General features: G+C 38.3%; 1 protein-coding gene across 3 annotated transcripts; it reads right to left on the minus strand.

The window, feature by feature from the left end:
* Nucleotides 1-437: 437 nt before the first annotated feature.
* LOC122078669 (UDP-glucuronic acid decarboxylase 1-like) lies at nt 438-22,646 on the minus strand. 3 transcript variants are annotated; one of them, XM_042644755.1, is made up of 21 exons: nt 22,057-22,645; nt 21,256-21,416; nt 20,534-20,611; nt 19,775-19,854; nt 18,085-18,169; nt 17,333-17,752; nt 14,315-14,422; nt 13,240-13,307; nt 12,986-13,073; nt 12,828-12,899; nt 12,669-12,722; nt 11,703-11,794; nt 7,356-7,557; nt 6,413-6,462; nt 4,456-4,591; nt 4,018-4,119; nt 3,571-3,798; nt 2,390-2,468; nt 1,693-1,775; nt 1,408-1,499; nt 438-903 (listed from the first exon to the last, which is right to left on the minus strand). In XM_042644755.1, the coding sequence occupies exons 1-21, from the start codon at nt 22,529-22,531 to the stop codon at nt 810-812; spliced, it is 2,847 nt and encodes a 948-aa protein (XP_042500689.1). In that variant the 5' UTR covers nt 22,532-22,645; the 3' UTR covers nt 438-809. The 3 variants fall into 3 exon arrangements, with proteins under 3 accessions (XP_042500689.1, XP_042500691.1, XP_042500690.1); XM_042644757.1 differs by lacking the exon at nt 22,057-22,645 and having other exon boundaries at nt 18,085-18,191; nt 21,256-21,319; XM_042644756.1 differs by lacking the exons at nt 12,669-12,722; nt 12,828-12,899; nt 12,986-13,073; nt 13,240-13,307 and having other exon boundaries at nt 22,057-22,646.
* Nucleotides 22,647-23,969: the final 1,323 nt, after the last annotated feature.

A 23,969-nucleotide genomic window follows, 5' to 3' on the forward strand; every position in this document is an offset into this window, starting at 1 on the left:
CATCTCCATTGGGCTAAGGGCATTTTGGGGTTTAAACCAATAAACCAATTTTGTACAACATAATTCATCACTTAACAGTTTCTCACTCATGGTTAGGTACAATTGATAGAATCTACAACTTAGACAGGAAAGGGTAGTGTAATAGATTAAACATTCAAGGGAGGGGAGTGAAATTTCCTCATTAATGAATTTACTATGTTGCAAACAGACGGAGCCTAGACCACCCAACCCCCAACCCCCAACCCCACCCCCCAACCCAACCACCAATAGCCAACCTGATAAGCATTTTTAATCATCAGAGCAAGAGAAGCGAGCATGGCTGATCTTAGGATTGAACAGGTAAATCAACATCAATTAAACAAAGATGCCATCCACAAAAAGTTAAAAAAATAAAAAACTGGGGTGGGCGGAGGGGAAGAGAAAGAATAAACAGAAGATACACCTCACAAAGGTCTTTATCATGATCTATATATCTGAAATTTCCTATTCATCTGAATAATGACATGATTGCAGGAAAGCTTTTTGCATATGCATTGCAGAACATCTCTCTTTTTAACAATGCAGTAGCAAGTAATGGTGAAAGAGCTCATCACCACATTATTCCTACAGAAGATTTGGATGAAGCTGGTATCATCAATCCCTGCTACTCAAACCCCAGGAACAGGAAAGTGGGGTCGGGGGAGAGGAGGTTAAAAGGGAGGAAAAGAACCACAGGATGCAGAGGTCAGACTAAGGACTAAGGACTAAGGACTAAGGACTAAGGTGTAGGGTTGCTATAATGTCAGAACATTGTTACAACCAGATTTTAATCAATTAGTAGAGTCTGGAGCTCCATAACCATAGGGATTCTTGCTGGCCCAGTTCCACTGATCCCTACACATCTCGTCAACCCCATACTTCGCTCTGCAAGGCATTCATTATTGATGAGTAAGATGGTGGCACTAGAAAAGAGACATATACACATGACGAAAATAACCTAGATTCATAGTTGAGCATAGAAACATATCCATGTGGCCCACAAATTACTGGACCTGGATCCTCTCAAGTCCACCAGCCCTTCCAGCAGGCATCAGACGGTTGGCAGCACCGGGGAATGCACCCCAAGTGCCTTCCAGCAGTCCAATGTGCACTGGATGGGACTGGTGCACCTGAGAGGATCTTGTTCACAAATTACTGGATAGTCCACCCAGTAGGCCAGCTCTTAATATAGCAAAGCTTGAATTAAATCTAATGCATGCATTACTAGACCAACCCAAACAGCAGATGTCCAACTTCCCCAAATCTATATGTTCAGTATCCAACAAATTTTATCACTAGGAGTGCTTATATGTAGGGTTTATCTGAACAGGCCGTGTAAATGAAATTTTGCTAAAATTTATCAGTATCGGCATGGATCTTGAGACTTACTTCCAGTTTAATTCACGCTCTGCCTTCACCGTAGATCCATAAACTACCTCAGCATCACCAGGTCGTCGCTCAGCCATAACCAATGGTATTTTCTGAGATGGGCAAAGGATTTCACATCAGAACCAAGAAAAAGAAGAAAAACAGGTGAAAACATTATAAAAACTAATGCATCAGTAGGGAGAAAAATGGAAGTCAAATAAGTGAGTCCACACCGCATTGTGCTTTTTTTTTTTTTTTTTTTTAAATTATGATAAATAAGGTAAAACCATTTTCTTTACTATGTACCTTTCCAGAGGCCTTCTCAAATGCAGCAACCATCTCCAACACAGATGTTCCCTTTCCAGTTCCTAAGTTATAAACTTCACAACCTGAAACATTAGCAGCTCCGTCAGAGACAAGGCCACTCTATCCTGACATTCAATTCAGTTCGCAAAAGGCAGATAGTGATATATCAAATTCAAACTTTATAATAATTTTCAATCAAGTTGAACGGCTTAAGTTTTAACAGTTTATCTAATGCATGAAGGATTATGCAATGTTCTGGCAATTATTTAGTTTCATTCGAGTGTTTACTTCCAGTTTCCTCTTCAGTTTGCAATATCTGTATTTCCCGGCTTTCTTTATTAAAATGGTTTGCTGGCAATTTTCGCCTGGAAATGTTACAATTCTGATGATGTGTGAGTTGATGATCCCAAAGCCCCGAAAAAAGGGGATCCGATCAATATCCCAGAAAAAGAGGATCTAATCAACATCAGGTTAGCAGCCCGCTTAACAAAACCCCTTTCTGGACATGGATTCTGAAACTTTGCTGCTTTGACCCATAAATATGGTGAAATGTCTGTAATAGTCAAGTGATATACTGATCTGTGACTGTATCATATGATATAATTCACTTGTGGTTTTCACCTGCTGAAATATCAGAATGGTGCGTACATCCATGCATCTGGGGGAGAGGGAGAGAGAGAGAGAGAGAGGAAGGCACCTATATTAGAGTCAGATAGCTTTCGTAAGGCAGCAATATGTCCATCTGACAAGTCAACAACATGAATATAATCACGTACCTGAAAAGGAGGAGCACCAAAATGGCATACTTTATATGGAGAACAAGGAATAGAGAAAGAATAGAAAACTGAAACATCTGAATTATGCACCAAGGCCTAAGCTTATTGTGTCTAGATATCAATCCCAGACCAGTGATGCAGCAAACCTTCTTACTCACTGGATAAGGTTACAGCGCATATAGATCCCAGACCAGTAATAGAACAACTGAAAACAAAGGTAAGTGGAGCACGGACAGATAAATGGAGAAATTAAAAAATTAATCCTCCAGAGGCTTGAGACTTCAATGTCAAATCTTGCAGCCATTTAAAAAGAAGAGTTGGTTCACAAGAATTATGCTTTTTAACCCCAAACATGCAACTCTTTTGGTTTGGCAAACCTTTGCTCCCATCTACCAATTGATATTTAAAAGCATCACTTCAGCTAGTCCAAAGATATTGCTACGGGACTTCTTCGATCCACTTAGCAAAAAAGATTGGATCCGTTAAGGCCAGAGGAAATGGGCAGAAATAATATCAAGGGACGCCACGGTAAATTCTTCCAAACTTAGATAAGCATTCACCTTCCCCATGTCCAGCTTCTTCTTTGATCTTTCAGTAACTGATGCCCAAACCAAAGTGGACTTACAGAGGGGAATGTATAGGCAGATCAATATAGGAATGAACCACACCAACATCACTCTATACAGTGATGAAATAAAGAATGGAACAAATACACTATTTTAATATCAAACTAAAACAACCTAGATGGAACTTTTAACAAAGAAATAGTCATAATTAAGTCATGATTAGAAAACTATATAATATCATTACACAAGTAAGTATTCACTCCAGAAAAAAAATGACAACGTTTCTGCACACTCTTTTCTATTTTGTTTCATTTTAAAAAGTTATAAATATCTAAATTGAAAACTTACTGAGAACCTACACAATTTATACTAAACCACCCTAAGGCGCATGCATTGTGGGGGGGGGGGGGGGACATTATATCCCTTCGGCTGTATCTAGGATAAACAGCATGAAGTTCAAGCAAACAAGAAGTAGACTAGTAAAACAATTAGTAAACTGTATCTTTGATAGATCAACTGAAATATGATAAACATACCCCAGTACCATCCTTTGTGCTGTAGTCATTTCCAAAAACAGTCAGCGCGGGTCTTCTGCCCACAGCAACTTGCTGTACGAAGGGCATAAGATTGTTCGGAATTCCACGGGGATCTTCACCTATATAACCGCTTGGATGAGCACCAACTGGATTGAAGTATCTAAGTAATATGATTTGCCATTGAGAGTCTGAACGATAGATATCACGGCATATTTCTTCAATAAAAAGCTGCAAAAAATCATTCACCAGATGATTGCTAGGGAAGAGAGGATGAAATTGCGCAAAAAATAAGAGACAAGAACAGTATGATGAGTGCATCAGCAGATAAAGAAGCATAAATGAGAAAAATATTGGATGCTCTTTTCCTCATGCACATATAGGCCTCACCCAACAACTGTGTCTATTAAAGTTCCTACAGGCACTGCAGCAACATTGCCCAATACATACCTTGGTTCGTCCATATGGATTGGTTGCTTCTAGGGGAAACTCTTCTGTACATGGAACCTCCTTTGGCCATCCATACACAGTAGCAGATGATGAAAACACAAGCTGACATATTTTAAGAACTTCAAAGATTAGATTATGGATTGAAAGAACAAGATTATAATTTGGCCATTATGCATCAAAGGCTGAAGGTATTCTATTCAAGTATCGATATTTGAAAAAAAAAAAAAAGGTGCTGAATGAAGTGCAAAGATAACTTGAGCCTTATACTATATTTACTCAATTCTAGATTCAGCTGAAAGTTGTAGGATATGCATAATATATAGATTTTTGCACCCCACCCCTAAAAATCTGGGTGTATGTATTAAGGATTCCAATAATTGAGTTTGTTCAGTGGTTTCTAGCATTTCCAAAACTTATATTCAAATTAATAAGCATTACCTTTTTGCACCCATGTGCTCCCATGACTTCCAAGAGATTAATGGTGCCAATAATGTTGTTATTATAATAAAGCAATGGCTTCTGAACACTCTCACCAACAGCTTTCAATCCAGCAAAGTGAATAACAGAGTCAAAACTGCAGCATCAGTGGAAGGAAAATACATAAAATTATTAGAGAACGAAGTAAAGCCCAAAAGAAAAATAGCAAGGTAAAGAAAAAAATAATGTAAACCATAATATATGATTCCTCACATCTCCAAAAAGAAAATTACATGCGAGTAAAAACCAACTAGTCTTGTTACTACAATCTTACATTCTTACTCGTATATTCAAAAATATGAAAGAAAACTACTAAATAGAACTTCACTGAATGTGTACTGACTCTGATTCAAGAAGGACAAACTGCAGCCTTAGAGTTTAAATGCTTTGGGTGGGTCATTAGATCCAATGGTAGAAAAGATAGGAGTAAATAAAGCAATATGAGAAAAATGACTAGTTGAAACAATTGAGTCAGAAGATTCAGAAGTTTTTTATACCAATCATCAAAATAAATGCACAATGTTACAAAACCACCAAGTTTGTAGGTGCTTCTCACTATCCAGAGTAATGCAGATCAAAATAAGAAGAGGATTAGAATAAAATTTGGAAGATATTTTTTACTGTTCACGTGAACAGTATCCGTAAATACTGTTCATGTATAACTGTTCATGTGAACAGTGCTGTGGACCCCATATGGGACTGCTAGAGCAAGGTTCTTCCAGAAGACTTGATTTCTTTCCCTTTTTATTTTATTCTTAGTGTTTAGCAAGTGAGTAAATTTAGCTTAGGAAGGCCTTTCGTTAGGAGTTGTTTCCTTTTCTTAAGTTTCTACTTTCTCAAGCTTCCTTTTTCCTTAAGTTTCTATTTTTGTAACCTTCTATTTTGAAGGCATGGCTGAACCTATATAAAACCAACTAATGTAAGCTTTTCTACACAATTGAATCAATGAAAACTTTGTTTCTTGCATGGTTGTAAGTTTTTCTACACAGTTGAATAAATGAAAACTTTGTTTCTTGCTTGCACAACCATGGTCTGAGAAAGGCTGAGAGATCAACTGAGAGAGTTGAGGATGAGAGGCCCACGGCTGAGAGAGCCATCCCTATCCCCCCCCTTCCGATACATTGATTCTCCCTCTTTCCCCTTTCTATTTCTTAATTTTCCCGAGTACTATTGAGCCTATCCCAGCCCTGCTAGAAGACCAATTCAGCTGCTGCTGCTGTTGCTGTTGCTGTTGCTATTGTTCTGAGGCTGCAAACATTGTCTGGACATTGCTGTGTTGAGGTTTTCTATGCAGCAAACTGCAACCCAGATCTCTTTGCTGAAAGGTCATCTGAAGCCCATATTTTGGGGGTCTAATAGGGCTCCCCAGAGGTCATCTCCAACCAGCACTTGGAGGCCTTCTAAAGCCTAAGGAGTTGCAATAAATCTCCAATATTCTACCCTAATTCAAGTACTCCAAATTTTGATTCAGCCAATGTATCCGGTTGATTTTCTGAGGCTTACTGGATATTATGGCCTCCAATAACTGATGGTATTCTCTGTCCTTATATCTACTCATTAGCTGAGACCTTGTGTTATCTAATTTTCTCAGTTTTTGCCATATTCTGTGACCTGAGGCTAGGGTATTCCTAGTCTGTTTTACTGTCTCTTTTGTGTGGGATTGTTTCTACTGTATTGGGGTTTGATAGTGAATATCAGTGACTATTCCGGAGTATTACTTGTGGGGTTATTAGTTGGTTCCAAGTCCTGTAAACAAACCTACAGTTATTACCTTTTTGTCTACTGTTTGAAGATCCTACTGGGGATCGGTAGTTTTTCTATCTAGCATTACATTACAAGGTCAAATTTACAAACAGAGAGATGAATAAAGGATTAAAGAAGAATGATCTAAGCTCTATCAGAAACAGTGAAACCTTACTTCGTTGAAGCAAAAAGTTTCTCCAGTGCTGGTTTGTCCCGCAGGTCAATCTGGGGAGGAAGCAGAGTATTAGTAATCTGAGGCATGGTGCAGGTGAGATGAATTAGTAGTTGGAAAATAGATCCACTGAGATTAAAGATAGAAGGGTCTTTGAACCAGGTAATAAGAAGAAGGGGAAATCCTACCCAATGCATCATGATATGACAATGGCACGGATTGCAGACATAGAGTGGGAAATATGCCAATTCAAGGGCTGGTCTCATCCAGCTAGCAAAGCTCCTTGTATAATTTCCAATTCCATCCCATCCCATAAGTTAAAAATATATAGAGACTTGACAAAGACTAGAACTAAAAAAAAAAAACGAATACAGCCCATGTCCATCTTACAAAAGCATCAAAAGTGTACGTAAGGAAATAATGTGGTCACCCATCTCATTCTGAGTTGATCAGTCTTCCTATCAAAGACCAACCAGATAAGATGCCTAAAGAAAAAGAGACAAAGACCTGAATCTACCGGCAAACATTACATAAATTACCCAGAAATTCTTACAACGAAAAAGATAGATCAAACATCGAACCAACTGACAACCGAATTCTCGAATTCCAAAAACCAGTACACTTCATCCATAGGGTATACACTTCATCCGTAGGGTATAAGCTATAGGGATAGAGAAAATACCTAATTATCTGAGGAACTACGGTCAAAACTTTCGAAATAAATACACTTATGCTCGAGGCAAGATACGGGAAGATATAGTTAAGTTCACACGTTTCAAAATCGATATAACTAACTATAGCAAAATCAAACATCCACTGAAACCAGCCGCCACCGACCAGAATTCCCAACCGAAAATGATAAGAGACAGCTGAGATGCTAAACAATAGAACAAAGATAAAAGGAAAATCATTGTAAGAGAAAAAGAATTCGATTTTTTGTCCGTACCTTGTGAAAGACGAGATTACTTCCAAATTCACCGGCGAGTTCTTTAACTCTTTTAACGGCGACCTCCGATGAGTTATCTAGATTATCAATAACGGTGGCTTTAAATCCACCAACCAAGAGCTGAAGAACCGTGTGGCTGCCGATATACCCAGCACCACCAGTAACTAAAATGTTTTTCGCCATGGTCGACTGTAATACAAAGCTGCCAAGAACGAAAATGGAGATCGAAAGCTAAGATCCGCGCAGAGTAATATAAAGGGAAAGGGGGAAAGTGCGGTGCTTGAAAGGAAACTAAGTAGGTAACGTAAGATCAAGGAGATTTTGCGAATCGAATTGAAGACTAGAAGCAGCAGAAAAGAGAAAATTTATAGAATTCGATGGTTTTTAAAATCCTTACAACGACCGCTCTTGGAAAATGGAGATTCACCTACATACATGGCGACAAAGAACAGGTGAACTTTGAATTATGACACGTGTTCTCCTCGGAGAGTCGGAGACGGAGTCCCAAGCTCCGAGATAACCACTCCGAAGGCCCAGTCGTCAATTGCGCGACCCTTTATACCTTCCATGAATAAATAAATAATAAAGGGACATTTTCCCAATAAATAAATAAATAAGACATGATCGTGCATAAACCGTTGGATGGGGACAAAAAATTTGTCCGTAATACCGAAACCACCCCTATTTGATAAATCGCACGGTCGACGTCCACAAAATTGTTACTGCTCAATTGGATGTCTATGAATCTTACGTAACGGTCATCTCTTTATGTTTTTTATTTTTTTGAGAATATTCTTTGAGCGGGCAGGGTAATTGAGCCAAGTAAGGTTATTAATTGATTCGGTTTCGATTATTCAGTTTGATTCAAGATACAAAATGTAAAAAATTGAAATCGAATCGAGAATAAAAAATACATTTTAGAAATCAAAATCCAATTGACTTGGTTCAATTTCAATATTTTTTTCGATTTTATATTAAATTTAAGTCGTGTTTGGGCTATAGAAGAGAAACAGTGACATAAAATATGCATACTCTAGGTTTTGTCCCAATATGACATTGAATAGATATGATTGAAGGACTAGATTCCATGTAAAAGACCTCATTTGGTTGGGATAATGTTAGGTTGTTGTTTAAGTGTTTCGGTCAACTTTTTACATTTTTTAACCGACAAAAAGACTCTTATTTATTTATTAAAGTTATGATCCACCAAATTTTTATCAAATATTAAAAAGAAATAGAATTTAGGGTTATCCACATTATTGAAATAGTAAAGAAGAATATAATTTTACCAAGTTACTTATTCAACTCGAAAAGATGATTAGTTCTATTCTACGGTTTTAATCATGAAATCAAAACTGAAACAAGAGAGAGAGAGCTTATATCACTAGTTCTCTAGGGAATTTTCTTATATTCCTTATATTTGGCATCTTTGGTGGGATTCCTTGCCACACTAGAAAAAAAAACAGTAGGTGGGGATCCAAATTTTTAGTGATAGCGTAAACCTACTAATTCTTATTTATGCATTCATTGTGAACCTAAAGTTACACTAAATTTTTCATTACTTAAAAGAGGGGGAAAGGGATTCATGCACGGGAGATTCCTCAAAAAATTGACTTCATTTTATTATAGGGATGGAGTGTTTTGGTGACTAAAGATGGGCAAATTGTTTCCCATGAATGCCCTGCATGTGCAGGAAATTTTTGCCTAAGTTGAAATAGCTAAAGTTTTTGTTCACAGTCAAGGGAGGAAGAATCCCCTCATTGTTGGTGATGTGGCCATGTGATTTCACAAGACAAACTCCCAACCCTATTGTTAGGGATCGAAACAATCCTACTCTTGGGCATCTATTGTTTGTAAGAGATTATAAATACAATTTTAACTTTATTTTTTTTTTCTTCCCTAATACAATGAAGTGGGACTACAAGGGGAGTGCCTAAGGCTGTAATTTACATCCAACCTTCCCTCTCCCTCTCTGGCTCCGACCATGACAGAGCTCATGGCAATAGAAACTAAGTTTTGGCAATGGGAAATCAAATTCAGACGGTAATGACCTGTGGAACTAATAGGAAGGAGGCTATTTTTGGAATGGAAGGAGCAGTGCCTAGGCCTAGGCCAATGCCGGAGAACCACATCTACCAGGATTACCCCCCTATATTTCCGGCTGTGGGATCTTTCACACCGTTGATGGCTTCTAGGGGTGGGCTTCAATTGGACATTGATGAGTCCTAGGGACACTTTTTTCCCTTGGGGAGGGATAAAAAGTCGAATTTTGGATGTTCACCTGGGCATACATGTGATGAGAATCCAACACCCATCCCACTACCATAAGATCTTTTCTTGATTCCATTCCAATATCACTTATTTCAAGTTATGGAAAATCTATCAAAAAAGAAAAAAAATTGGAAACTAAAAAAGTTAGGTGCACTAATCAAGATACATGCACAATCTATTTGGTATTTATTTGCTTAGGTCCTATACGAATCCCTTCACTAGTATGAGTATCAAAGCGCACCTTATGGAAAATCTTTGTAGGCCAACTCTAACATGGTCAAAGTTAGGGGGCTATTTTAAAACCACAACATGTTTGAGAAAGTAATCAAAGAGTTTAGACTTTTACGGTTTACGAGGGTCACGTTTGGAATGCACTCTTTCTAAAATAACACATTCTGAATGGATTATCGACCATAAAATGCATTCCAAGAATGCATATAACTCACAACCTAAGACTACAGCTATGACCTAGGAGGAGCCATTGATTATTGCCAGATAATCACTGATGGTGGGTCAAAGGGTTCTAGCCGTCGGCAGCTAGCATCTCTCGTTTGAACACCCAAAGGACCTTCTTTAAGCAATGAAAAAGGCTACGGAGAAAGGATGGAAAGTGGACAAAATCTACAGTGATGAGATGGAGCTTGAAAACTTTTCGCATGGTGATAATTCGGATTCTTGGCCATGTATCACTATCCGTATTGTCACTATGCAAAAGGTTAATCTGTATTATCACCATGCGAAAGGTTTTCAAGCTCCATCGCATATATATATATATATATATATAAATATATATTAAAAAAAAAAAAAAAAACCCTTCATATGCTTGAGTAGCTATCTCCACTTAATGGTATAAGGTATTGAGTTGGACAGTTTGAGTTGGACCCTCCAACAATATAGATGACATATAGATTGCTATATAAAAACTATACTTTTGATGAGTCCAACCACGTTCGTGTGACCTATAAAGTCTCAAATGATGCACTGGTAACCCTCCAATGTTGCAAGTGCCACAGGCCATGTTATTGTCCACTTTTTCCTTTTGCTAAAATGTGAGGGCCCACTCCACTCTACCTTTCAGTCACGTTACTATTCCAATGGGGCCCCACTGACAATGCACAGTAGTTGATACATGTGCATTAGATGGGTTTTCATATTCCGTTCGAAGGAATATGAGTCAAATCTAACCAAAAATTTACCTGAATCTTTCAGAACAGCAATCACAACAGGGTCTGAGAAATAAGTTGATTTACTCATACCTGCAGCCTACGCCCCTATCCCCTGGAGCATAAAAATCCAAACCAACATATAAAGAACCATGCACTCTAACCATTCCTTAATCTTGCCACTTTTAACAACATCTATAATATCAGCACAAACTGAATCCATAAACACTGACAGTAAAGTAAGAACTCAACTCAAATTATCCTTTCTTTTTTTTTTCTGTTTTCTTATTATTTTTTTTGGGGGGGGTGTGGGTGGGTTGGGTGGTGGTGATGGAGGAGCAACTCAATTCATACTTTTGGTTAACAAAAAGTGGCCAAGAGGGGTTGATCATCAACAAATAATATCATTTACAAGGAGTAAGGCCTGCCACCATTTCTCTCAGACAAAGACAATATGATATGGAGATTACCACACTAGCACGGTGGCCTCTGGCCATTGCACCAATAAGGAAACTGCATTCTGATTCCAAGCTTTTTCGATGGAATATCATGAAATTTTTTTAAGAATTCATCTCCAGGGTATGACAGAATTTGCAGTGTCACCGATTTGTCACTCATCCATTATCTATTGAGAAAGCAATAAGTATTAGGACATCTCACCAAAGAGATCTCAAAGGAAAGAAACCGGTGACATACAGTTGTCATACACATGGTTGGTTTGTAAGAATCGGAATCAGCACACCGATGCGAGTCAATTCGTAGTTTCTTTTTAGGGTAGATTCCAGCCGAATCGGCATCTATATCCACGTAAGGACAATTTGCTTCCCGATTCAGCTTACTTAAACCATGGTCATACACCATTAGATAGCAACTGAAAGCTATGACAAGTATAAATCTGAGACAAGCAAATTACCACAATATGTCCTGGACATGTTCCATAGGCACTGGTTGAAAACTGAGGAGTCTCTCTGCTTCATCATTTGCCTCAGCTTGTATTCTCCATCTCTGCATAAATATATATACTTTTGAGAACCAGAAATCCAAACAAAATGAATAGTCATGAAGTACAATCCAAGCCTCAGGCAAACCAGACCCAAAATTAACTGTCATGAAATTTGACTCCTGATTGAAAATCAAATAGGAACTACTAAAAGGATGGTTCTCGTTAATATTCCATCTGTATCTCTATTTTTTATCGGGAAAAAATTTCCCTGATGTCTCACATCAGAAGAAAAAACAAAAGCCAACAGAAGCAACTAAAAGGGGGGGTTCCAGTCTGGCTGCCTAGAAAGAGAGGAGAGTTTTGTCAAAAGAAAACTGTGGCCTCTCAGGTTGCCCTGAAAAGTTTAAGATAGATGAATATACTGGCAGCTTATAACATGTTTGAGAGAGTGTTTCTTCAACCAAACTGGATGGAAAGTTTTATCAAAGAAAAATGGTAGGTAGTGCTCCTCTCTTGGGAAGTCCCAAGTAAATTTTCCAAAGACAATTGCTTTCCAGGCAGCCTAATGCAATTAAAGTAACAACTGCCTAGCACAGTTGATGAGGTCGTGGTGTGATAAGTGCACACTCACCAGGAGGCCTCGAGTTCGAGTCTCCTAGTTGTCATCTCCCCCCCCCCCACCTTCTATAGGGTACCCATCTAAAAAAAATTCAATTACAATTTTCTAATTTCTATTCACATGTACTTCTATTTGCACCCATATTGGTGGCAACCACAGTTTAAACGAAAATCTTAAGGACGAAATTTCTAAGTGAATCCTATAAAAAAAAATTTCTTCTTATTTTTGGATAAATTTATCTTCATTCGGCACATCTGTGCTAAATAGAAGTCCCTTAAACAGTCTTGAGACAATGATTTCAAGTAACAAGAGCAGACCTCTTCAAGATTTTCTAACTCCATTATTTGCTGTATCTGTTCTGCAATAGTCTCCTGTCAAAAATGAATTATCGGTTTTTATAAGCATGACTGGCAAGAGTCGTAACAAAAACTGTTAGATCAGGTTAAGGGGCAGATTAACGATCTAGTTGTACACACCGCGTTGCTCACAGCTTCAGCAGCAAGAACATCCGAATCCATTTCCACCTCAATTTCAATCATTGAAGAAATCTAGCAAAAAGAATGTCATCATCATTTTCTAAAATTTCTGAAAGGCCAATTATGAGAAAAAAGAGATCTCCGTCCCTGGAACTTACTCTTGCATAGCTGTCAATAAGTTCAATTCGTGCCATGAGGGAATTTTCCAAACTTTCACGTACCCTTTTTACTCTGCTTCTCCGAGCACTAAGAAAAATGGTTGTTTTAAGATGTGAAAACTTTCTTTGAGAGACCTTTAAAGCTATACTTTTCTACTTATGCCTAAAACCTGGTTAATGACTAATGGACAATGATCTCCTTCATATTCATTATGATGACGAAAATGAATTCCAGAAATGTTCAAGGATTTCACCGATAAGAAGGCTCTCCAACAGCTAAAATTTTATTCTCCAACTGGCACATTCGAGCCAACATCCACACCTATACAGGAAACAAGTCATATTTTAATCTTTTTTTAATAGTGGAAACAAGTCAAATTATACTACAAACATCACGCATGAATAGATAATTCCTCCTTTATGGGAAAAGGTTAATACTTGGCTCATCTCATTGTTCATAAACAGGGGCACCATAATTCTGTGAAATTATGCAAGTCCTGCTTTTGCAGGCTGCCATGAGGGATGAGCTAGAGATGGTCCCAACCTTTGGCATTTTTTGCACAAATTTGAAGATCAATTTCTCCAGGAGAAAGAGAAATTTCCTTGGACACCCAAGGTGCAAGAACCCCCTGAACCAAGCATAGAGGAAAACAAAAAGGCCCTTCCAAACCGACTTGAAGCCACCTCAACAAGAAGCATGGAATTTTATTTGTTTAGCACAACCGGACAATCTTGGTAGAATAAATCTTAAAATTTTTGGTTCTTAGCTATAACATAATTGAATACTTCTCATGAATTGTCTAAATCCAAATAATTGGTTTAGGCAATTGAATATGTCAGTAAGAAAGTTTTAGCTTGTCTATCATGCATCAGTTCAGCCCATTTCACTAACAAGTTTATGGAAAAAACTTTCCCATGATGCCAAAAATACTATTTCCCTCTCACATTATTATCTTTTCTCCCCTTCTCTGACCATGTAAGCCCCATGTGGATGATCGTTATCAGCACCACCATTGGTGTGGTGTTTAGATTCATCCCAACATTGGCATCGTGGGGAACCCTCTCCCTAAGTTTATTTAAATTTTCTAGATATAGTTTCCATAAAGCACTGTTACTAATGTTAAACTAACATACCAAATTGAAGACGAGCCATTTTATCAGGTTTAACGATAGTTAGTTCTTACAAACGTCATATCCTTTGATGAGCACAAGGTTCCCAAAATACATATACTAGTCTAAAAATCTACATAATATTATGCATTTACTACATTATGTCAGCATACAAACTATTTAACCAAGCATAAGCATAATCTTCATGCACTTTATTACCTCTTTTTCTGCAGCTTCTTTTAAATCATTAATCCGGACCTGAAGTACATCATACTGAGATAAAAGTTTTTGTTTGATAGCAACTGCATCCACTGTCCTCTCAGGGAGCTGGGAACATGATAAAGAAAAGATAAGCATCACAACAACATTAATTTGTGCATGTTCAGGTTGCAATGCAAATCATTCCCATATGGAACTATTAAGTTCATATTACTATCTGGAACTTGAAGTGAACTAATGAAACCATGGTAGGACTTTCATGACAAAGAAAACCCCAACCTAATTGTTTCAACTACCAGAATGAATTAGAATCAGCAAAAGTATTAAAAAAAAAAAAAAAGGGGAAATTATTTGGTACCACCCCTAAAATTGAAACTAACTTGGAGTAACACCCAAAAATGAAAATAATATGTCGTATATCCCTCACTTTCATAAAATTATTTCTAAAAAACCCATTCCATTAGAATTAGGTTGTTAAGTGATGATGTCATCAGTCTTTTATTATCTACATGGCCAAACTACCCTTATGGGTATGTAAAGTTACCCTAGTACCCTTGACATTGATTAATAAAGTAGTGGGTGAAGGGATTCCCCTTTCACCCATCTTCCATCTTGGCAAGGACTGCAGCACCGTCGTTGCAATGGCTTGGATGGCAAAATCGTGGGTGGCAGCGAAAGAGAAGACAAATGCTTGCAGAGGGGTGAGCGGGGGTTTGTTTACCTTAGTACCCTAAGTCCAACAAATTTCATAGATCCAAAACCCCAACCCTAAAATAAATAAATGAGAAAAGACACAGAAATGGTTGGGATCCCATAAGAGAAAGCACAGAATAAGAAATTGTCTGCAACCCTTCACCTGTCTCTCTCTCTCTTAGAAAAAACAGAGGCCGTCGTTTGCTTCGGATGTTCCAAGAACAGAGGCCGTTGTTTGCAACCTTTCACCTCTCTCTCTCTCTCTCGGGTTTCATTTCTGTTTTGTTTTTGTTTCGGAGATTGTTACTCTCTCTTCAAGATTATAGCAAACAAAGGGTGTTCGTTTTCTTATTGAACTAGAAGGAAAGGGTTTCTTATTTCTTGCTCGTTTCTTGCTCCTTTCTTGCAACCCTTGTTTGTAAATCTATAAAAATGGTGTCTTTGGTTTCTCGTACATGAAGAAATTTGCAGCGCTACAGAAAAGGTCGTTGTATAGTCATTAGGTACGGATTGTTTCTTTGATTGTTCCTATCTTTCAGGTTCTAATTTGTTTTTCTCACACTATTTTTGCAATAGCATACCACCGCCTTCCTCTTTCTGATGCATCTATCTTCTCCTTTGGTTCCTGCAAGCAACGTTGGTACGCGATCCTTAATACAGTCCTCGAGACAACATCTACATCATCTGCGTCTATCGGCTCTTTAATCATAGTCCTCGATTCAAGAATCCCTTTCTCATCAGGTTGCTGAAGAAATCGAAGTTGCCACTGTTTCCTACCATATAGATGGTAGGAGTATGCAAGGATTTCAAATGGTAAAAAATGAATTCTTTAGAGGTTAAATAGAAGGGTAAAAAAGTTATTTTACATTTTTAGTTAACGGTGTTACAAATTAGGGTTGCGGTGGATATTATTTTCATTTTTAGGTGTTACTCTAGGTTAGTTTCAATTTTAGGGGTGGTACCAGATAATTTCCCAAAGAAAAAAAAGGTCCTACTAGGTGTCATAATGCCTAGCGAAGTATAACACTTCACTATTTGCCACTTGGCAGTACATGGCTTAGTCCATACACAGATGACACCACATACATCTCAATGGCCAAACTTTAGTCCAAAGTAAGGAAAGTTGCCCAAACTCTGATTCAAAGTTTTAGTAAGATTACCAAAATGCCATCAGATGGAGATGAATATAAAATACAAAATGACATCTTTTGGAATTTTAGCTATGCTGAAAATGTACTAATGAGATGCTTGTCTGATCCTCTGTCACATGGACTAACCCATGTACTGCACGTGGTAGATAGTGAAGTGTTATACTTCACTAGGCATAGTGACGGGAAAGAAAACCCAAAAGGAAAATAGAATCAACAAGATGTTCTGAAAGGTCTGAATTTTGGTAATGGTAGCTGGATTGTATGGGGGTTGGATCAACACAACTACATGATCTTGACCATCCAGATTCCACTCTGTAATAGCCAGAACATATTAGAAAATTTTTTAAAAGAAAAAAAAAAAAAAATCTAGGAAAGTGATCCATGACCAGGCTAATTAGACCTTTGACATCTCCTATGTAGGAAAACCCAGCATCAATAGGTAGAGATGGCACTGTGGGCAGGTTAATGAGCACTAGATTAGTTGGTGACTGTAAGAAATTAATCTCATCTGTTAGGTTTTGAAGGTGCTAGTTGGTTTAGCTGGTAGAACCTATGGCAAGTTGTCGTTAAGATCAAGGAGTCCTGTCATGCCTGCACCTTACATATCAAAAAGGGGGATGGGGGTTAAACAGATGAATTTCCTGCTCCAGCCCAATCAGGGAGGGTATGGAGCAAGCTTTCATAGGTGTCAAGAAGATGTGGGTTCTGATATGTAACCCACAGTGAGCATGGATCGGTTTCAAGTTCTCTAACCTCCACTCTGATAAGCTGCTATACCCAGCTCCTTGTCTCATGAGACAATATAAATAGGTTTTTTATTGATAAGTTGAAGATGAGACTTACAACTCCTTGGTTCCTCACAGTCCTACCATTTTCTTTCCCTACCCTCTTTCTTGTTCGAACTTTAACAGTTTATTTGCATCTGTTGGAACCTGCCCCACCTCACCACACCTACAATAGGATATGGTCAGGTGCCGGTGGGTTTCAGTTTTTTGTAACTTGGTGCTGGGTTTCGATTTTAGACAAGATGGGTCAGGGGAGGTCTGGTTTATAGGAAATGGTTATGGTGGGAGTAGGATTATGCAAAACCTCCCTCGTGGCCATTCCTACCCTATCCATGCATGTACAAGCAATAAAATAACAAATCAATGCTTAAAGAAGATGACCGACATACCTGACTCAACTGGGGCAAAACTACAGTGTTGATGGTAGTTGCAAGAGCGAATGATGCAATGGCAGCGGCAGAAATGTACTGGGGCAAGTTCGGGTCAATTATTCCAGAGGCAGCATCTCCAGTAGCCAGCAAAGCAAGAATTGGAAAGAGGACGGAGGGATTATACAAAGAAAAACTTCCACTCCTTGCAGGGGCTCTCAGCAACTGGAACTCCCGGCCATTTTTGTGGTTTGTTAGACAAATGGGCTCTCCCGGTTTGAACTCGGGAGCTTTTGGGCTTAATTGGAATGGACCAACCTTCCGATACACATATGATGGAGCAGCAAGAGATATGGTTACTCTTTCCCCCTGTTGTGCGGGAAGTTCAACTGTTTCAGTGGCAAACCTGTGTGTACAAGCAGTGCCAGTGGGAGTCTGGACCTGAAAAGTGAAGAGAGTAAAGGGTGGATTAACTTAAATTTAACATGACTTTTGGGCATTTTAGGATGCCCTTTTCTGCCTAAAATGTGTTCAATGTGAGAATAACAGTGCCATTGTCCAATGTCAATGCATGATATAAGATAAGACAAAACTCATACAAGATGCATCCGATAAATGATAAGTAAATGGAATATCATAACTACAGAATTTCATATTGAAGGAACCAGGTAGGACTGTCTTTGCAAAAGTATGAAATTAATAAATGCATTATGCAAACTAAAGCAAGAAATAAATAAAGGCATCTAGCATACTAAGTATCAAGAAATATGTACCACAATAGAATGCACAGCTGCAGGAGTGCTTTGCTTCATTACTTTCAGGAACCTCAGGCCCCTTTCCCATGGTGGAATATCCATGCTGCGTTCGGCAGGAGGAGATCCTTAGAAAAAGGGAATCCCAGGATCAACACCGTTTGTAAATACATCAAATGTCGGCAAAGAAAGAACATAGAATAATTTGTAGCATTTTAAATCGTATAAATGGATTACAAGTTAATGTAAGAAAGACACTTCTTTGTTGATCATTTTGTTATCTCCATGTCCCAGTAAATTTAGGTTGTGTTTGGTATGCATTCTCGGAATAGATTCTAGGTCCAGAAAGCATTCTGAAGTGAGAAAATAGAGAAGAATCTATTCTGAGAATCCATACCAAACAAAACCTTAAGAAACAAAATACTCCCAAAAAACTCATTCTGTTCCAAAATAACAGCCCACTTTGGGCTTTCTAAATGTTCCAAAATAATTGTACACTTCAAGTTTTTAATGCATTAATTTCATTGCTTGCCCATTTTTCCCATTATACCCTTGCACACTAAAAGTTAATGCATTGATTTTTATGCTTCACATTTTACTCTTCACAATTTCAATGAGGGTAAACTCGGAATCCAAGTTGTAGACAAAGGGTGAAGGTAGAGAATTAATTACCATTCCATAAAATGTGTGCTTTTCCCAAGTGAGAATTATTTTGGACAGAGGGAGTAATGATTATTATCATACAAAATAGAAGACGTATAGTGACAAGCAATTAATCACGCATTAGATAGTCTAACTCCTAACAAATATGAAAAAATTATGCACCAGCAACAAACTGCATAGTTTAATCAAAGGAAAAAAGCTTTTCAGAACATCCTGTTTTTATAAGCTCATCAATAGCCCAAATCTCTAGCATGTGGAAGATCGGATGGGGAAAATACTGGCTCTGTTAGGCAAAAGAGGAGTTATGGGGAGTAAAACACAAAAATATGCCGATTCAGGCCAGGCATACCAAGGTCCCCTCCTCATATGCAAAATTACAGGCCCAAATAGAGTTTGCAAGTGGCCAAGTACAGGTCATGGTTCGAAATTTCAACGAAAAAATTTGATTCTGATAAGTGTCAAAATGAAACGACTACCAGTAATTACATATGAAATTTACCGAATTTCCAAAATTTCACCAAGAAATTTTTCAGTTTCAGTCGAGGTCGAATCCCTCATAAATACGAAATTTTTTAACCTTGGTAGAGCTTTGATTCATGACCATTGGAGAGTGCAAAATAATAGTCAGAGTACCGTACGTGTGCATGGACATACATGAGAATGCATACCAATACACATGAGGGTATTTGATTGAATTAGGCTCTGAAATTTGACATATGGCTAACCCAAACCATGTATTATCTATCCAACAGTCAGAGTTGCCGCATCATTATTCCCCCCATGGCAGAATGGGGATGGACCGCATTGATAAGCTTATCAAAGCAGGCAGTGCAAGGATTTTTGCCTTTTTTTAAACAGGACAAACACCACAGGCACTGCTACTGATCCATGTTATTGGACCGAGAAAACCATTTAATGGGCAACTTACAAGCTCATACTGAAAGGCAAACAGAGAGAAGGCATAGAAGAAAAATGTAAATATATTAATGGGGAACTTGCTTGAATGACAAAAAATACATTGGCAAGTTGAACAGAGATTGAAAATGACCTGATTTCTTCCGACTCGATACTAGTGATATTTCCAGAAACAAGCTCATACTGATAGCGGCACTTGGAACAGGATGCAATCTGCAGGAAAAATATGCATTAATCAGATTTCAGAAAAGTTATAAAGAGAAAAATGCTGGTTTTGATACTTAAAATGCAGGGCAGCAACTTGTTAAATTTTGGGGACTTCATGAATAGCCCTTGCTAGTATAAACATTAGGAAAACTGAAATTTCTTAAACAACGATAAATGTTTCTTCCACAATGCCAGTCAGAACCCCACATGGAGAAAAAAAAAATTGTTACTGGTAGACGAGAATTTGAAGCCTGAAAAATGGTAGAGAATATGCAACCAGAATAGCAGACTGGTTAAAGAGGAAGGATAGAGAACAGTTTTTCAAAATTTTGATTCATTTTCGGCAACATGACATCGGTTCTGTTTTTCCATAAAAGCCTATAAAATTTTCACAACAAAAACAGTCTGAAACACCACCTATACATGTCACACCGTACCAGTTTTTTGGCATATAGGTCACTCCAAGCATGATTCAAATTGTAGGAACTAAAAGAGCCAAGGGTAGGCCTAAAATGACTGTAGGAGAAGTGAATAAAGACATGCATGGTTAGGACTGGTAACATGTACAGGTTTGAATAGAGTTGATTGGAAATAGAAGATTCATGTAGCTGACTGCATTTAGTTGGGAAAAGGCTGAGTTGAGTTGAGCTGACAAATCAACAATGGAAGTCTTCTGAATGCTTACCTGAATGCCATTTTGGGGTTGTACAACAACAATAGCTATCATACATCTAGGACATCTCACAAGCTTCCCAAAAGGGACCTGCAAAATTATCCACAAAAAAAATATAATATATATAAATAGAGAACAGCATAAAACTGACAAAAATGAAGATGACAATAATAACGACTTAAAAGTCGGTATGGACTGTACACATTGGGTATCTCCAGGCAGTTTTCTCCTAAGCAGCCTTAAGATTCAGTCAAAGAGGGTCAATGTATCTTGCTGAGTGGTAAGTTAGAAACCAAGTCCCAATATGTTGCTTGCTCTTTGGGGATAGAAATGTAGGAGGATATTGTAAGTTGTAATTGTCAGTTTCCAAGTAATCATAAGGATTGTAGGAGAACCTTCTAGTGGTGGGCTACACCCCATCTCAAAAGGTGAAGCTCAAACAGTAGAAATTGTTCCAATAGGTTAATTTCACGGTTAGAGATGGGATCCAGCAAGAACAATGAATCTCATTCCTTTTAGATATACTTTTAGCTATACACACATTTGGCAGGTTGGTTTCTTTTGTGATGGCAATCCATTGGTTACTCTACAAAGCAGCGAGATTTTGGTTAAGCCAGAAAATAGAATCAAAAAGCTCATAATACATTTTGATAGTCAATTTGAACTCTCACAAAGGCATGAGCCATATGTTTGGCTGTGAGGCCAAAGATGTTGGAAAGACAATCACACCATACCTCCTCCCCAGAAGAAACCCCCACCCGGCAAACATCAGTTAGTGTCTTAATAGCATCAGAAACCCGCAATAATGCTCCAAGGCCCCGAACCAAAGATGCATAAGTGTAAGCATCCGGCCTGGACCACTTCCATCTCTCAACAGGATCCATTTCATTTGCACCTGTCCATGATTAAATGAATCCCTTGCGTTCAAAAGACAATAGCATAACCATAAAAGCAACAAAAATCTCATGAATAGTAAGAAGAAAACCAGACAAATTTAAGAGAACTAGGAACACGGGAAGAGGGAGTATGATCTTGCTCTTTAGCTTCCAAGTGCGATCAAGACGAAGAACGGCGAGAGTCATGCAAAGAAATGCCCACGCATTAATCCATCCGAAGTATAGCTGAGGTGAGCATGTCCATATGGATGAGATGCAATAATACAAAACTTAGAACCAGAAACGAAACAATCGTAGTCCTAGCAACTAAAGTGTAGCACCAATAGGTGACAAGATGAGGAGAAGTTACGTTAAGATGGTGTGGTTTCGGTCATGTACAATGAGGAGCAAGCACTAGTGGCGCAGTGAGAAGTGCTGAAGTTGAAGGCGACAAAGGGGATAACGGCAGGCCAGAGTCGCCAGACTTGGGCCGAAGTAGCGAGAAGCAACATTCACAACACCAATTTCAAAATTACAAACGAAAAAACTACTGTAAAGATCAGAGTTTGATGCATTCCTATGTAGGAAATGTTCGAACAAGATTCCCAGAGCGTTATATCGATTAAAAAGTAGCCACAGGAGCAGGGATAAGAGAGATACGTTGATCGAAGCTCGAACGCATGGCGTGAAAAACAGACAGTGCCAAGACGGCATTGTTGCGGTCGAGTGCGGCTGTTATAATTGAACAGCAATCGGATGTTCCCACAACGCCTCCATCTCTGTTAGACTTTTGAGCGATCATGTCCAAGGCTTCGTCAGCATCTTTAGCGCCTGAAACCTGACCCAGCAATTCCTCGTCCAACAGTCCTGATACAGACTTCTCAGCGTCTCCGTCTGCTCTGTCACTTACCGAAGCGCGGATTCTGAGGTCTCCCGAATGAGAAGAAGAGGAGGTGGAGGAATAGCAGAGCAGGCGCTTGAAATTGAAAGCTGATATCTCATTATTGTACCTTCCGAAGAGGAGAATCAAGAAAGCACTTCTGCTGTTGGACGAGATCACAGAAATCTTGGAGAAATGAGGATTGGGGTGGGTGAGATGGGAGGAAAACCAAGTTGAACCTAAGTTCAGAGTCATTTTTCCCTGCGCAGGATCACAGTAGCAGATACACCTCAGCCTAGAGCAGCTGCTGCTATACAACTTCTGTAGCTAAAGAAGAGCTGCGGGCGACGAAGCTTTATCGAGTGACGACTAAAGATTGGGAACGAGCGGTTGTAAAGACACAAACCGAAACAATTTTAAATAATTTTAAAATAAGGACGTAAATGAATAGTCTAAAATTGGAAATTATATTGTATTATGAATTTTAAAAGAAAAAAAGATTATAATCCGTCTAATCTAAATTCGAATAATTCAGAAAATAATTATCCAATTTGGATGAAAAAGGCCCAGTAACATAAGTTAGAGATGTAAATTGACAATAAAAAATTCGAATTCAATTTACATCCTTATTTTAAGGGTATTTGCAGGGGTGTCAATCGGTCGGTTCGATTAGGTTTCGATCAGGTTGAATCGTTTTCAGTCTAAGAATGAGGGAGACCAAAATCAATCCGTGAAGGAACTTTGGTTTTGATTGGTTTGATTTTAGTTTATTTCAGTTTTTCAATATTGGATTGGCATTGCTTCAGATCAGTTTATTATTAGGCTTGAACCATAAAGAAATCTTATATTTATAACTTATAGTGATAAGATTTGATGAAAAAAACACTTTAAATTTATGATTAAATCATGGTTTATCGTTGTATGGGAAAAATAATTAATATTGAAACCAACAGAAAACAAATTACTAATAAGATTACTAATACTGAAATCACAAAATGAACCCTATTATCCAATCATTCATTTAACTATCCAACAAGTTTTGTATAATGAACAAGGAAATCAATGGAAACATTATTACAATTTACAAATCAATTTCTCTATTTATAACCATTATTTAAAATGTGAACATGTCTTTACTTTTTAGTTTTTATTCTTTAATTTGGGAGGTAAAATAGGTATTCTACAATCATTAAAGGGTCGGGCCAAGTCTGTGCACAATAGGCCGGTCTCGGTCGGGCATTATTCGGTCGGTTTGGTTTGGACCGGTTTCTAGCCGGTCCCAACAAACCTCAGTCCAAAACCAATCCAATAAGGATCAGTTTGGTTCGGCTTGGGTATTATCGTTCGGTCTCGGTCGGTTTATCGGTTTGGGTTAAGTTTTGACACCCCTAGGTATCGTATGCAGTTAAGGAATATCCGGATCTTATTCCATCCAATCCATAATCATTTATATCTGATCCCTTTACATCTCTTATTGAAAACTCGTTTCAACAAAACCAAATTAATGGAAGTACAGGAAATCAAACCCTGAGCCTTTTGCATCCGAATACAAACCCCCTCCCCCCACTTTTTTTCTTGTAAAAGACCTATATTGGGGCTTGATAGCATAGCCAAATAGGGGACTCATTGGACCACAAGTGAGGAGTGAGGACTAGGAGGGTTGAGCCATCAACCTTCCCTGGACTTGTGATAG

The sequence above is a fragment of the Macadamia integrifolia genome, chromosome 5 (genome assembly GCF_013358625.1).
Source record: "Macadamia integrifolia cultivar HAES 741 chromosome 5, SCU_Mint_v3, whole genome shotgun sequence".
Lineage (NCBI taxonomy): Eukaryota > Viridiplantae > Streptophyta > Magnoliopsida > Proteales > Proteaceae > Macadamia > Macadamia integrifolia.

Bases quoted from the DNA above. Each gene is read 5' to 3' on its own strand.
- LOC122078669 (XM_042644755.1), bottom strand. From the start codon at position 22,531: ATGACTCTGAACTTAGGTTCAACTTGGTTTTCCTCCCATCTCACCCAC. The intron at 4,592-6,412 runs GTAAGGTTTCAC...CTGATGCTGCAG, and splicing joins AAACTTTTTGCTTCAACGAA to TTTTGACTCTGTTATTCACT. The intron at 1,776-2,389 runs GTGCCTTCCTCT...CTAATGTTTCAG, and splicing joins GCTATCTGACTCTAATATAG to GTTGTGAAGTTTATAACTTA.